General features: G+C 43.2%; 1 protein-coding gene across 7 annotated transcripts in view; it reads right to left on the bottom strand.

Annotated features, from left to right (window-relative positions):
- stk40 (serine/threonine kinase 40) overlaps nt 1–7,960 on the bottom strand; it is a 107,964-nt gene extending 100,004 nt beyond the window's left edge. For 4 of the 7 annotated variants that reach the window (XM_069895853.1, XM_069895852.1, XM_069895857.1 and 1 more), the window contains exons 1-2: nt 7,664–7,960; nt 6,018–6,070 (exon numbers count right to left, since the gene is read on the bottom strand). Coding sequence is in view for 4 of the 7 variants with exons in the window: in XM_069895852.1 (XP_069751953.1) it covers nt 6,018–6,020 (3 nt within the window). In the remaining 3 variants the exon portion in view is untranslated. Of the gene's footprint in view, nt 1–6,017; nt 6,071–6,783; nt 6,981–7,663 lie in introns of those variants that run through there. The other 3 variants (XM_069895855.1, XM_069895854.1, XM_069895856.1) reach the window with 3 other exon arrangements.
- Nucleotides 7,961–17,049: the final 9,089 nt, after the last annotated feature.

Genomic DNA, 17,049 nt, shown 5'->3' with positions numbered 1-17,049 from the left:
ACCAGAGAAACAAAAGGAAAATAAACATTTACTTCCACTAATTTATCCTGGTCATTTCCTGTTTTTTTTTTCAGATTACAGGTACAGGAAAGGGTAAAGATGAATATTCACCCCCCCCCCAAATTGATCTCTCCTGTTTTCATTTTGGGAAACCAAAAACAGCCAATTCAGTCTCTCTTATTTTTATGGTCTTGAATTTTTCAGGAACATATTCATTTCTCAAATTATCAGAACTTCGACTTAGCGCTATTTCTGTGACTTTGCTCTATGAAAATATATTGGACCAAGACTTCTGTACTCCAGTTCTCCAATCGACTGGTAAACGAGACCAACATGCTGTGTACTTTCCCAATAGGTTAAACCTGCAGACTAATTTTGAATGATTCTTTGACAAGGCCAAAGGTCCTGCAGAGGAGATTCTTCAAAAAGGTTCAGTTACGTAGCATCCAAGATTAAGATGCAAATTGGATTAGACATCGACTTTGTGGAAGCAGGAGAGTGGTAGTACAGAATTCTCTCTGACTGGAGGTCAGACTGTGACAGGTGGTGCATCTCAAAGATCAGTGGTTTGTCATCTACCATCAATAATCCTGATGAAAATGTGGAACACTTTATAACCAAATTTAGAGATTGAAGGTGTACTGGACAGTGAGGAAGGCTTTCAAAGCTTGCAGTGTCATTTGGACGAGCTGGAAAATAGTAGATGGAATTTAATGCAAACAAGTGAAGAGTTGCACTTTGAGAGTAGAAACTTGCACTGTAAACAGTTGGAATCTTTGGAGTGCAGCAAAAGAGAGGGATCTCAGAACATAGATACACATTTCTTCGAAAGGAGTAGATATGGTTATAAACAAAGCTTCTGAAACTTTGGCCTTTATAAATCAAAGTATTGATTGCATGAGTTGGGATATTGAGATGAGGTTTTACAAGACATTGGTGAGGCCAAATATAGTGTATTGCATGCAGCTTTGGTCACCAACCCGCAGGAAAGATATTAATAAGATTGAGAGAATGCAAAGAAAATTTACAAGGATATTGCTAGGACTTGAACAGTTGAGTTTTAGGGAAAGGTTGAATGTTCGGACTTTGTTTCCAGATGTTTTGGAGAATGATGGGAGATTTCATGGAGATATTCAGAATCATGAGGGTATTGCAAACATATTTTTCCACTGAGATTGGGTCAAACAGGAACTCAAGGACATGAAATGAGAGTGAGTTTAATATAACCATTAAGGAGAACTTTTTCACTCAGAGAGTGGAAACAAGTTGCCAAAATAGGATCTGGATTTGACAGTAATGGGAAATTTTGAAAGGTACATGAATGGAAGGAGTACGGAGGCCTATGATCATGTTTGATGGAACTAGGCAGCATAGACCAGATGGGCCAAAAGGCCAACCTCTGTGCTATTGTGTTCTTTGGTTCAAAGTTTGGTATCTAGTTCTCCAGTATTTTTCATTCTTTCTTCATTTAAAAGCTTTGTTTTAAATGAACAGCCTGTCATTTTTCCATTTTTCATGTCATGTCAATAAACTGAATGGAAATATGGGATAAAGAGGAGAATGAATTATATTGGGGAGATATGGATAGTTTAAGTCCATGGGCAAAGAATTGACATGGAAAAAATGGAATAAAAAATGTTAAACTCGATATGTTCTTATCTGGCATATCTTTGCACTTTCACTGAACCTATCTATATCCCCTCTGAAGCCTCCTTACATATCACCAACTTTTATCAAAAACCTGCATACATCAGACATGACTGAAAAACAGGGAACCCCATCACCAAACCCAGAGGTTGCAACCTCCTAACCTGAAAACTGCCCATTTACGATAAAATTTCGCAAAACTAATGAACAATTTTTGAAACCGTAACCGCTTAGTATCAGGACCTGGTTGTTGAACTCCCTTCAATTTCACTACTGTCTTAGTTCCTGCAACCCTTGTAATTCACCTATATTCTGTTTTTCATGCTTACTGAAAACAGTAAAATTTATTATACAATTGTGTTCAGGCTAAAATAATTAAAACTATGCAGGAATATTAATCAGAATTTATTGTATGAACAACCTCATGAAATTGGGAGTTTTGTGGCAGCATCAGAATATTATTATAACCATCTTAAGACATTACAAATTGATTATATTAAATGTCGATGCCAGCTCTTTTCCCTTTCTACTTCTCCCCCACAGTCTACTGTTTCTCTTCCTTTCTCTTAAAGCATGGAGGGGTTATTTCTAGACTTTATGTGCATTTTAAGGATATATATATATTTTTTTTTTAAACACACATCTATTCATGATAGACAATCATTGAGTTGTGCATGTGCACACATTTTACATCTATATTCTTAAAAATTAAATATATTTAGTGAGGAGCAGATGTTTTTTCCCCAATTCATACTGACTGTGGTCTTCCAATGAGGAAGTCAAGGATCCAGTTACGGGGGAAGAGGTACAGAGGCCTATAGTTTGGAGCTTCTCAACCAGTACGACGGGAATAATGGTATTGAAGATCGAGCTGCTGTCAATGAGGAGCAGCCATATTTGGAATCACAATCAATAGTCCAAGAGTTCTGCCAGTTCACCACCGAAGTCCAAACATCCAGATTAATGGAGAACCTGTGCAAGTAATTTATTCATTATACCACAACTCTCTGACTTGCATTATTTTTTGTGGCATCGCAAAACACTCAAGTTCCAAATATATAACAATTAGTTGTGGTAACTTGCCAGGGTAAAGAACTTCAGGACACTGAAGGAAAAAAAAACATGCACATAGCTTTATGAATTAAGCTTGGAGAGAATAATTCCTAACACTAACCAACTTACCCAAAACAATTGGTACCACCTTCCATCTCAACAAGCCAAACAGCACTATGGTCGGCCAAGCGCCCATGATCCAACACCAAAAATATTCTGGCATTATTCTCATCACTGCACTGACTCTACAAGTAGTATCTGCAGAACAGCGAGATTCATTATTGCCCTCAGTACCACTTTGGGCAGCAGAATGAAAGGACTATACACTTCTCTTGCATTGATTCATCCAAGAGCTGCTCAATCTGCCTCAACAACTCCACACAATCAAAGTAATGATCCACCTCCAGGATCATCACTGAAGCCAAAGAGCCACCAGTTTGAGTTACCTTTATGCTTGACCTGAAGTCTGCAAGGTAAACATCTTCCAATGGTGAAGAACACTGCTGGGTGACGGTCTCAATTAAACAATTGCACTGACCAAGGATACTGGGAAACCCCACTCCTTTCTGAAATTCCTCAGCCCCCAATGAGTCTACTTTTGCAAACTGATAACAATCACATCTCTCATGACATATTTCTTGACAAACCACAAACATCAACCACAAGTGATAACTGATCCAAGCAAACATTTGAGGACCTTCCTGAGTCACCTGCTCCACAACTAGGGCATGAAGAAATTATAACTGGCCATTTACAAACTAAACTCTTGCCCAAAAACATCCCCTTCTGGAAACATCACATTGAAGCTGGTGAATGGACTGCTCAGCTTGACATTGAACTGGGCCAGTTTCTCTCATCATAAATGGAAAAGGTTTGCAGGCATTTTACACCAAAGGTATTTCAGCATCTGGAGTCTCTAGTGTATTGCCCGTCTTTCCTTTGGTTGTACTCCACAGCACAAGTCATAGATTTTAATGGCAAAGGAAAACCTATTTTTCCTCTGGATCCTGGCTGCTAAATTCTGCACAGAATTTTATGTTTATATCTAAAAATGAACAATGAAATGTGAACACTCCTTAAAGCAGTATAATTTGCAACCTAAAAGCAACTCAAATGTTAGCAGATTGCATGATGCCAACTTTCGAACTGACAGACATTTATTGTTCATTGATCTGAAACAGCTGCTTCTTTTTCAGTGGATCCTGCCTCACCTGCAAAGTGCTTCCAGCATTTTGTTTTTATTTCAGACTTCCAGGCATCAGCCATCTTTTTTCCATTTACTTTTAGACACAACAGTGTTATTATCCATTAATTCACAATTACTGTTAAAATGCCAATGAGGCAATGGACAGGGGAAGAGAGGAGAAAACAGAAAAATGCACTTCAAGAGATGAAACCTTTTCCACAAGATAACTATAGTTTCTTCATTTTCATCACCAAGGTATTCATTTTAAAAAGGTGTCCAAAAAAACTTCAGATCAAGTTTAATTTCACGTCATCCAACCTCCCAAAAATGCCATAATAACATTGTTATGAATTATGATTCTAACTGAATCAGCTCTTCGCCACGAACTAACACTGTTCTGGTCCCAAAGGTTACTTTCACAAAAATTCAGAAAATTATCAATTTGAATCTAGGAAGTTGCTGTGAAATACCAACAGACTGAATCATGACCTTTTCTTTCCACAGATGCTGCTGGATTGGCTGACAATTACAGTTTTTTTTAAATTTCAGACATGGCATCAGCAATAATTTTGTTTTCTCAACTGCATTATACAAATATCTTTCTTCATTTTCCCCTGACCAATCCCCGTTGACCAGAGCTGCTGTAGCTCTCACAGAGCACGGAGATCATTGAGCTCTTAAAAGTTTAAATTCTTGCAAGCCACCTGTAACCTGGTAAAGGCAATAAACAAATCTTGTGTTGAATATGTGAAAATCGTGAAAGAAATGGCAGTGATCAGCTAACATCACCCCCCACCTAAATCCACACTTTTTCCATAGCTCTGAAACAATGAACCAAGAGAAATTGTTCATCAAGTCAAAGACCTTGTTTGCCTGAGTTGCCAATGCAGGCTATGTTGACAATGCTAGCTTTGATCTTCATTGATCAAGTTGATGTCATACTGAATTAAAGCACATTTACTTTGCCTCTCTACGGCAGCTTCATTATAGAATGTACAAATAGTTGATGCAAGATGGAGTAGCAACCTAGCATGAAGGTGGCTTCAGCTGTCACTTGGTTGGCTTTTAGAAATAGCCACACTTTCATTTCAGCCAACAGAAAAAAAAAGCAGGAAAGTTATTCCCAGCAGGCTGAACTATATAGTGTTTAAACCATAAATACTGATTATGCAAAACCAAAATACTCGACATCTAAAAACACAAAACATTAGTTACTCAGCTGGTCAGGCAACACGATGCATTGCAGAACAACCGCTAAAACTGATCATCCTTTTGTAAGATCATAAGACAGGAGCAAAACTAAGCTCAATGAGCCTTCTCTGCCCAACAATTCATGGCTGATGTTTTTTTTTCTTTCAACACCATTCTCTTGCCTTTGCCCCATAACTTTTGACAGCCTTACTCATCAAGAGCTGTCAACTTCTGCTTTAAATCTACCCAATGACAGTTTTTAATCATGTTTTTGTTTGCAAATGCTACAGGCAAAAAAAATTATGAGGGGCTTCTAATATGCAATGTTTCTTGCATGCAAACACAAGGAAAAAGGAGCTGCTTCAACCTACCCCGTCATCCTCTCATGATCATGGTTGACATATCCCAAACAAATTCCTCCTTTGTAGCTGTGGCCAAAGGCCTCAATCCACTGAACCTTCAAAAATTTGTTAACCTCAACTGTAAATAGTTCAATAATTCAGCCTTTATTACTCTGAGCAGAGAATTCTACAGATTTACCACCTTCTCAAAGAAATTTCCACGCAGCTTCATTTTAAAAGGTAAGCACCTTGTGTAAACTATGTCCTCTGGTTCGAGATTCTCCTACTGGTGAAAACATCTTGATATCTACTTTATTTCCCTTTGGGATCAGACAGACGTTATACCACAAATCATCAAATGCAAAAAACACTGTAATTAAGTGCCCACCTAGTTAAGCGTAAAGGACACCTTCAGGAGAGCAAAACAACCCTCAGACATGGGATGGGTCACTTCAGAGCAAAGTTATTTTAAAATCTGTGAACCAAGATGAGGAAACTTCCAATCAACAGCCCTGAAGTATTGTGGGGATAGTTGTGAGAAGCATCCAATCCAGTTATCTATACATTAAATTTGTAATGACTTGTCTAATTAGCCTTACCATTAAACAACAGGCATCTTTACAAGTGGTGCAATTCACTGCATTGACTCCAGCTACATCACAAAAAACCAAATAGAATAGGTTTAGTAAAGACAATGTAAAAATAGAATACAAAGCTCCACAGAGACAAGAATTTTGAAAGAGGGCTCTCAATATGAAACAATGTTGATGAAGGGTCCCAACCCAAGACATTGATTGTTTTTTTCCCAATGTTCTGAAGCTGTTCAAACCAGGGTTTCTCCACAGATGGTTTTTCTGGTCTTTGGGTTAAGATTCTACTCCAAATAAATTGAAAAATGATTGCAAATGTAAACAAAAAATACTGGAAGCTTTCAGCAGGTCAGCAGCATCCGAAGGATGAGAGTGAATATTTCAAGTTTTAAAAAAAACTTTGGTGGTTCAAGCATCTTGATTTTTTTTGGCTCAAAATGTCAACCAGTCTGCTTCTCCTATTGATGTCGCTTCACCTGCTGAGTTCCTCCTCCTCCAGCAGATAATGTTTGGCTTCAAATTCCAGCACCCGCAGTCGCCCGCGTCTTTGGGCTTCTCCTCATTAGTTGACGCCACGTCGTGGACACGTTCCAGCACCACACACGAAACGCCGGAGAAACTCAACGGGTCATGCAGCATCCACAGAGGGCAATAGATAATTTCAGTAAGGCCAGATTGAAGAACTGGAGTTCTGACCAATATATGTTTTTTTTTAAAACTTCAATCAACAATGTCAACTTTTTTTTGTCCCTTATTAAACGATGCAAAATAATACCTTCACCTGCAGCTTCAAGAGATAAGGAAAATAAATGCAGGTCTTTTTATTTTCAATTTCAAATCACTGCTGAATATGGGAGCATCCAAGTTGTGAGGAGAGTTGAAGAGTCAATAGACATAAAAGCATCCACACCATCAGCTGACAGGTGGAATAAAATAACAACTGGTGGGGGGGGGGGGCAGAAACCACAGCCACCCTGGGAGGGGGACGGCGGCAGCAGCAACGCCCGGGGAGGGGGGGAAAGGAGAGAGGGTGCTGGAGGACTGACTTTCCTGAGGCAATACCCGCACACCCCCCACCCTCCCCCCCACCCCATCTCCTCCCCCTCCCCTCCCCCCCACCCCCATCTCCTCCCCCCCACCCCCATCTCCTCCCCCCCACCCCCATCTCCTCCCCCCCACCCCCATCTCCTCCCCCCCACCCCCATCTCCTCCCCCCCACCCCCATCTCCTCCCCCCCACCCCCATCTCCTCCCCCCCACCCCCATCTCCTCCCCCCCACCCCCATCTCCTCCCCCCCACCCCCATCTCCTCCCCTCCCCATCTCCCCCCCACCCCCATCTCCCCCCCCTCCCCATCTCCTCCCCCCCACCCCCATCTCCTCCCCCCCACCCCCATCTCCTCCCCTCCCCCATCTCCTCCCCTCCCCATCTCCCCCCCACCCCCATCTCCCCCCCTCCCCATCTCCTCCCCCCCACCCCCATCTCCCCCCCCACCCCCATCTCCTCCCCCCCACCCCCATCTCCTCCCCTCCCCCATCTCCTCCAACCCACCCCCACCCCCATCTACCCCCCCCGCCTGTCCCTGTTCCCGCCCCCGCCCCCTCCCAATCCCCCTCCCCCCCCACCCATGCCCCGCCCCCGCCGCCGCCGGCTCACCTCGGCTTGCAAGGCCGGCCCCGTCCTACCGCCACTCCCCGCCTCTCATTGCAGGCCCGCGGGTTCAGCTATTTAATGCGCTCCGGGTGTCAGGGCCCCTCTCTCCCTCTCCCTCTCTCAACTGCTCTGCAAATTAGATCCCCGGGAACTCAACCGACGACAGAGGCCGCCCCGAAGCTGCACGAAGCCGAGGGAACAAGGCGGCCGCCGGCGAGGCCACAGCCAACTCCATCGCGTCCTGCACCGAGCCGACGGAGCCCCCCGACCTGAGCACGGAAGTGACGCACGGAGCCCGGGCAGACCCGCCTCCCCGCCCCGCCCCGCGCTTGATGGACGTGAGCGGCGCCCCGCCCCGCCCCGCCCCGCGCTTGATGGACGTGAGCGGCGCCCCGCCCCGCCCCGCGCTTGATGGACGTGAGCGGCGCCCCGCTCCGCCCCGCGCTTGATGGACGTGAGCGGCGCCCCGCCCCGCCCCGCGCTTGATGGACGTGAGCGGCGCCCCGCCCCGCCCCGCGCTTGATGGACGTGAGCGGCACACGAGGGAGGCGTGAGCGGGCTCTCCTGGTGATTGACAGGTCGCTGAACCAATCGCCAGCAGATCCCGGCCCCAGGGAGGAGGAGGAGGAGGAGGACACGTGCGGACAGTCCACGATGCCCCCTCCCCACACATTCCCCCTATGGCATCGGGGCCCTGTGATGGCTGAAGGTGGGACGTGGGTGGGAAGACAAAGGTTGAAACCCACTGTTTTAATCGTCCCTCGTGGACTCCTTATGTGCACGGTTTCACAGCTCCAAAGGAAATGGGCCAATGGCCATTTTTCTCCAGCCAAATATGTCAGTCACCATTGGGTCTGGAGCAGAGATTCCCAACCTTCCCGTCCCACCCACATCCCACCTTCAGCCATCCCTGACTCATCCCAGAGCACTGGTGGCAGAGGGATAATTACTGACAGTGAGATGTGAGTTTAGGGGGCAATTTGAAAACCACTGGTTGAAATCAACTGGTGCACGTGCTAATTGTATCTGTTTGAAATGATATTTTAAGGTTCAAGGCCCTTAAATCATTGTATCGACTCATGGTTCAAGGAGGTCCCTTTGTTGTCTTATAGCTGTAAGTGATGCAGGCCATTAAACAGCCGTGTCCTGGAAGTGAGTGTGAATTTAACCCTTTTAATCAGGGAGTCCGCATTTTACAGTGACTGTCAGGGAAGATTTCATACACTCAGATAAGTTAGAGAGTCTCAAGATATTTCAACCCATTGCGGTTCCGTTTAACATGAATGAGGATATGAATTGGGAATCCAACCCCCAGGATTTTGTCCTCTGTCTCATTTCAAGGTTTGATCATCTATCCTTGCAAACGCTATTGAATATGGGTTGATTGTAATAAATTAACGAACCGGTCATCATGAGCTCGTTGTCTCTCCGTGAAACATCTTAACCACGTCGATCTCTGCAAACTTCCATTCCACAGAAACAGAAGCATTTTCCCGTATCTTTGTCCCGTTCGGATTCAGGTCTGGATTCCACGTGTCTCCAAGTCCTTTTGCAAACTGTCATTTTCACCATGAGGCTCAACTGTTTTAGATATTTTGTGAAAGTTGCACGATTTGAGCCAGACGTGATATTTGCAGAGTAGTCAAATTCCCCCTCCCACACACACACACACACACACACACACACAAGGTAAATGGTTCCTTCTCCCTCCCACCGCAACTCCCCTCTCGCAATGTTTGCACGAGTCTAGACAGAGAGATATGACTGTCTTTCCATTTTCATTCCCTCAAAGTCTGCTGAGGCTAAAAAAGGACGCAGATTCTCCTCCTTGTGTGTGTGTGTGTGTGTGTGTGTGTGTGTGCATGCTCCACCGCCCAATAAATCGCCTCACCTTTCTTTCCTTGGGCCAGGTGGTTACAGATCCACAGTCCAGACAGACGACACGCAGACCTGACGATGTCTGCCAACTCTGTGATGGTGCCAGCCAATCCAGTCAGCTTCGTTATTCCAATATTCAACACTCCTGACTATCCCCAAGAAGCAGGTATATTAGTTCACCATTGGATAAATACTTTTAAAAAGGAAACGTTTGTAGTGTAAGACAGACTAACCTAGAACTGTGAATGTGTGCCAATCCATTTTAAAATGTAGAGTAGATAGAATATGATTCAAATATTAGGTATCAATCATCTTCCCACCTCTGTTTGGATTTATGAAAGTCTTTTCTTAATTCCTCTTAAAAGTAAAAGATACATAACTAAAATAAATTGTTTAAGGTTTGAATTCGTTATAATAGTTTCAATTTCATTTTATGGTAATAAATATAATGAGGTCAAATTTTCCCTTAAAAAAGCCTTTAATTGATTATTATTTTGTATTTCATAAGTAATTTTTAATGGATCAAACATCATTAAACGTCTACCTTGATAACAATCTTTAATAAACTTTATTCCTTTCTTTGATCAATCAATAAAATTCTTTTTGTTCAACATAAAAGGCATCAGTCTATTTTGTACCAATGGCATATTTGCTAATCTATATCCTTGCATTCCCCATTAATCTAAAACCGTAAGCCACACCCAAATGTCTCAATATTGGTGTAACCACTTCCCCAGTTAATAACACTTTGTTCCATGTATATATCTCTTCAGACTGTTCACCATGTTATTCATTTCAGCATTGATCCATGTTACTTTATCCCCTTTCTCAAAAAAAAGAAAGAAATCATAATTGTGCTGCTTTATAATAATATTCAAAGTTAGGGAGTTGTAGACCACCCAATTCTATGATGTAATATGTTTATATTATATTATATTTAATATTAGGTATAACTGCATTTAATATAATTCTTGAAATTGTTATATACACTATATCCTTATTGTTAAATTGTTATAGTGCCTTCCAGATTGACCACCGCCAGGGGGCTGATCTCGCCTCCAACCGTGCATCTTGGCGCCTCACAGTTCGGCGGGCAGCCACCTCCTTTGAAGGAGACCGCAGAGCCCACCTCACTGACAAAAGACAAAGGAGGAAAACCCCAACACCCAACCCCAACCCACCAATTTTGCCTTGCAACCGCTGCAACCGTGTCTGCCTGTCCTGCATCGGACTTGTCAGCCACAAACGAGCCTGCAGCTGACGTGGACATTACCCCTCCATAAATCTTCGTCCGCGAAGCCAAGCCAAAGAAGAATGATATCCAGTAATATTGTTAAATTAGTTTAGTTCTTTTTTTCTCTCTTTTTGTTTTCCTTCTTTGGGGTATTTCTGTGGGAGGAAGTGGGTGGGGGGAGAAAAATGAAAAAAAGCATGTATATTTTTGACTAGAATAAGTTATGACTATGTGTGTAATTTGAATACATGTGTCAATAAAATAAAATTAGATATAAAAATGTGTTTTTCCCAGCCTATCAAATATTTTTAAATCAGTGTTTTCTTTGATTCAGCTGTGGGCTGCTGGTGTCTTGTGGCCAAAGGGCTCACACCAGACTGCAAGCTGCTGGAGACTGACTGGTGGGAATCAGGTATTGGAACCAGGATTTGAGAGGGTGCTGGGGAAAGAAGGGCTCCCGAATGGCCTCAAGCACTGAAGGCTTCCTAATCTTCGTATGGGAGGATGGATCAAATATGACTTTGTGAACTGCAGAGGGAGTGCTGGAGGTGATCCACAGATTTACTTTGATGAAGAGCTCAAGCCCGAAACGTCGGTTATATATATCTCTGCCTTTGCTACATAAAGAATACTGTTTGACCTGCTGAGTTTCTCCAGAATTTTGTGTTTTTACTTAACCATGGCGTCTCCAGATCTTTCTGATTTACCACAGATACTCAATGTCTCGAAATGGATTATCTTCTCCTTCTCTCATTATCGAGGTTGCCAGATAATGCTAGTAATGACTCTGTTTGCCTTTATAGCGGTCAAAAATTGACATACAGCACGGTAACAGGCCTTTTCGGCCCATGAGCCTGTGGCGCCCAATTACACCCAATTGACCTACAACATCCAGTACATTTTGAACAGTGGGAATAAACTGGAGCATCCAGAGGAAACCCACACAGGCACGGGGAGAACGTACAAATTTCTTACAGACCGTATGGGATTCGAGTCTCAGCCCTGATCAATGGCGCTGTAACACTGTTACTTTAGTGTGGCTTGTGGAGGGTCATACGGGCTCTCTGTCTGAAACCAGGTGGATATATGGTTTGTGGGAGTTCATGTGTCCTCTTCATTTGAAACCTAGTCGGAAGTTGCATCACCTGCCAATGAAGGTTGGACTCTGCCCATCCATTAGTGCACACCTGAGCATTGGCTCCTTTAATCATTTTCTAATTACCTGGGCCAGACTCCCCAGTTACTGCACTTTAAAAGCCCACCAGATGAAGTTTAGATGAAGATAAGGAAAGTTTCTATGAGGATCTGGACATTTGGACAACCCCTGCCAGTGACAAACTTGCCATCTTTGGTGACTTCAATGCAAGGTTGGGATAGATAACAACTGGGATGGAGTCCTTGGGAGACATAAAGTGGGAAATTCAAACAGTGATGGCCTGCTGCTTCTGATTAAGTGTGCCAAGCACAACCTGTGCATCACTAACACGATGTTCAGATTGGTAAACAAGTACAAAACAACCTGATGCATCCTAAGTGTAAACACTGGTATCTACTTGACCATGTCATAGTAAGCCAGCGTGACCGTCAAGATGTCACCATTAACTGGGTGATGCGAGGTGCTGAGTGTTGGTCAGATCACAGGCTGGTTCCGTTGGTCCTCAACCTGCACATAACGCCTTTGCGTTGTAAACAATCAAAGACTGTAGAGTATCATTCAACATCAGCAGAATGAGATCCAGGACAAGCCCAATGTTTTCAAGATGCGCTTTAATGAAAAATTCTCCAGCAATTTACCGCTTGTGGGAACCTGTTCTGAAAAGTGGAAGCAGTTTGGAGATGACGTCATGCAGACTGCAACAACTATACTTGGAATGAAAACCCGAGTGCCTCAAGATTGGTTTGATGGAAACCACAAGACCATTTCAGCAACTCTTAGAGGCAGGAACAAGGCCAATGCAGACTGGCAAAATGACCCATCATGTGTCTCAAAGAAAGACAACTTGAAACATCTACAGTCCAAAGTACAGGTGGAACTGCGAGAAATGAGGGACAAGTGGTGGCAGAGAAACGTTATGCAGATTTCCAAGCCACCAGAGAGTTTTTCAGCATCATAAAGGTAGTTTATTGTCCTAAATCAAGATGCTCCCCCGAGCTGTCATCTGATGGGTTGAGTCTGATCAAAGACCAGGAAGGTCTGAAAAACCACTGGACTGAATACTTTTCCAACCTGCTCAATAGAATGTCCACAGTTGATCCTAATGTCTTGCAGTAGATCCCTCAACAGCCTGTCCTGGATGACCTAGACCTGTAACCCTCTACTGATGAGATCAGTAAAGTGATTCACAGATAAAGCAACAGGGCAGGATGGAATTCCTGCCGAGATTGACAAAGCTCTCAGCCTAAACGCACTACAGGGGTTCCAAGAAATCCTGGAAGACATCTGGATTACCGAGGAGATGTTTGACTACTTCCACGATGCCCTCATCATGGCTCTCTACAAAAATAAGGGAAGCAAATCAAACCACAGAAACTACAGTGGGGGGGGTGGGGGGGGGGGGGGGGGGGGAGGATCTTACTACTGTCCAGCATCCTCCTGAACAGACTTGTTGCTGTCTTGGAAAGGAATCTCCCGGAGGTGCAGTGCAGCTTTCAGCCGGAATAATAGTACAATGGACTTGATATTGGCCACAAGAGGACAGATCCTTTGCAGTGGTGATACATCAGCTACATTTGCCCTTTCTAATGGGGTGAAGCAGGGCTGTGTGCGAGCCCCAGTCTCGTTCAATCTGTTCTTCACTTGGATGTTGTCACGTGTTGTCCAAGGTCTGGAGGAGGGAGTGTACATCAGGTACCGACTGGATGGCTCTCTCTTTGACCTTTGCTGCTTGAACGCACAGATGACATGCTCGACACAGTTATTCAAGAAATCCTTTTTGCAGATGACTGTGCACTTTTGGTGCACAAAGATAGTGATCTACAGTTAATACTGAACAAATTCTCAGACGCTGATACACTCTTTGGCCTGACCATAAACCTGAACAAGACTGAAGTACTCCATCAGTCTGTGCCTATCACCAACACCATAGAACCGAAAATCACTGGTTTTTTTTTTTTTTTTTTTTTAAATTTTTTTATTTTTCACACCATAAATCACATTAGCCATGATATACACTATTTCTTTTTCACACATATACAGTGACTTTTTCTCCCCCCCCCCCTTTCCTCCCAAACCACCCCCCCACCCCCCCTCTCATCCATTTTAGGTATACAATCTAGGTTGCATTAAGCCAGTCAGACAATGTTGTCATTCAACAAAATTACACCAGAAATTCTACTGAGTCCATTCTTTTCTTTCCTTCTCCTTCCATCAACTTAGGTACTGTTTGTCCCCGGTAGGTTTTCGCTATTGTATTTAATGTAAGGCTCCTATACTTGTTCGAATATTTCAATCTTATTTCTTAACCAATATGTTATTTTTTTTTAATGGAATACATTTATTCATTTAAATTTGGTAGTTTCTTCCTTTTAATTTGGTTATGTATTCCATTAATATTTAAAGACATATAGTTCAGCGTAGCCCTTTTATATTTTGTTTATCTTCTCTTTCCGTTTTTCCATCATTACCTTTCCTCCTTTTCCATTTCTGTTTTCTTATTTTCAACTCTTTATAAGACAACATTCCTACAACATCTAACATTTTCCTTATTCTCCTATTTCTATCTTATTTATCCCCAATCTCCCCTTCCCCTCCTGAGTTGTCCTTTATCCCTTGTCGGACAACCACATCTCCCCTCTCCATTTGGATTTGTGAATCCACTCGCAAGCGTCAACTGATTTTGCAGTGGAACCGAAAATCACTGTTGACAACACCCAGCTGACAAACGTAAACAGCTTCAAATACATGAGGAACATCATCTCGAGTGATGGGTCTTTGGACAAAGAAATTGACTTCAGGATCAGCAAGGCCACCCAGGCTCTGGGGAGGCTGCGTACCAGAGCACTCAATCAGCACAATGTGCATATCTCCACAAAGCTGAAATTCTACAGACCTGTGGTCATCCCTTCTCTCTTATATGGATGTGAGACCTGAACTCTGTACCTCAAACAACTGGAGAAGTTCCACATGAACACCCTCCGTTCCATCCTTGGCATCCATTGGCAAGACCGTGTCTCCAACCTGGAGGTCTTAAGTCATGCGAAGTCCACCAGCATTGAGTCCCTGATCATCAGAGCCCAGATGTGGAGAGTGGGACACCTCATCAGAATAGACTACCACAGTAACCTTCGCCAACTGCTGTATAGTGAAGACGGGAAGGAGACCTCAAGGTTGTCCACACAAGCGCTATAAAGACGCTGTGAAGGAAACCCTATACTACTGTGGCATCCAGCCAAGAGAACTAGAAGCTGCAGCTGATGACAGGTCCCATTGGCAAGCCCTGTGCAATGAAGCCTCCACCATTTTTGAAGACAGGCACTTCCAAAATCTGGTGGAAGGCCGTGAACGGCGTTACAGAGCAGCAGCCGCAGTTATTACAGCAATGGTCTTCCAGTTCCCCCATTGTGCTAGATTTTGCGCTTCCAGACTGGGACTGAAAAGTCATCTTTGTGTTCACAACAATGTGTCTTCTTTGAACCGAAGGATGACCAATAATATAACACAGAGTAGGACTGTTGTATTATGTGGGAATACTTAGCCCTGAGCCGTATCCCATTGGAACAGGGACCTGGGAGTAGGTGTTGAAGCCCCTGTATAGTAAGAGTGTGCTAGTTACTGAATATTAATTACTATAGAAGTGAGAGAGAGGGAATAAACAGCCACTGGTATTGGAGATCACTGTGTCTGATGTGTCTGCTTATATTGTTTAAAGTGAAAACTTAGCATGGAGCAATACCCTGTTGGAACAGGGTATTGAAGTCCCTCTATAGTAAGTTACTGAATATCACTGCATGTGTGTTAAAGAGAGAGTAAGCAACAACTGGTATCGGACACCGCTGCGTCAATGTGACTGTTTACAGTGTTTAATGTACTGAGTGTTGTTTTGCACCTTCCCTGTTGCCATCCTTTGTTTGTTTAGCCTGTGTCTGGATTCATTTCTCTGTGAACCCACCGAACCTGATTTGATCACATGTAACAGTTGTTTTAACCCTACACTAACTGTGCCGCCCCGATGCTAACCACACCACCAATGTATAAAGTTTATTACTTTTTTTGTATTATCACACGACAATAAAAGGACATTTGAATAAAAAAGGAACATTTCGCTAAGCTTATTCATATCGTTATCATACACAGGTCACACAGCATCCATAGGAGGTAAAGGGTAACCATCATTTTGGGCCAGAGCCCTTCATCAAGACATTCCTCCTCAACTTTTATCATTGTCCATTTTTTTTGAAGAGATGCATTTCCTTGAGCCTGAAATAAATTGTGCGTGGCAGAGGAATGATGCTCGGTCAAAGTGCCCAAAAGCTTGGCCAATAAGGTGGCCTTCGACAGGATGAACGGCAAGAGGGCAGAGAGCGTGATGGATGAAATTCGGGATCATAGGGATGAATAGCAGAAGGTATCAGGAAGATAATGCAAATGATGGATGAGCAAGAATAATCATAGAATAATAAGAAAAGGTTAAAGCCATTTTTTAAAGAGCAAACCTATTTTGTTCATTGAAACATAACATAATAACAAAACAATTACAGCACGGAAACAGGCCATTAGGCCCTTCTAGTCCGCACCGATCCAAACACCCCTTTCTAGTCCCACCTCCCTGCACAATGCCCATAACCCTCCATCTTCTTCTCATCCATATACCTGTCCAACCTTTTCTTAAATAATACAATTGACTCCGCCGCCACTATTTCTCCCGGAAGATGATTCCACACAGCTACCACTCTCTGAGCAATTTATTTTTTTCTTCAGGTGTCATCCAATTCTTATTAAAGCCACATTGAAGCTTTTTCCACCACCCAGTTCAGCAGTGTGTTCCAGATTGTTATGGCAAGAGCATTGATTTTTCTCATTTTTGGTAACCTCCCACCCCATCATATTCCACTGTTTCCACCTCTTCTTTACTTACTCCTATATTCATTTTTTTCTCTCTGAATATCCCTTCCAACTCCCACCTCTAACCCAATGGTTTCATCCTCTACCTACCTCTCCACTTCTTTTACCTTCTGTCCTATCATCTCTGGGACCCCTCTTTATAGATGAAATTTCATATTTTCATACTTGATAAAGGGTTTCAAGACAAAGTATTGACTGAACATTTCTACCCATGGA

This window comes from Narcine bancroftii, chromosome 8 (assembly GCF_036971445.1).
Source record: "Narcine bancroftii isolate sNarBan1 chromosome 8, sNarBan1.hap1, whole genome shotgun sequence".
Lineage (NCBI taxonomy): Eukaryota > Metazoa > Chordata > Chondrichthyes > Torpediniformes > Narcinidae > Narcine > Narcine bancroftii.
This window is presented reverse-complemented; position numbering and strand designations above follow the sequence as displayed.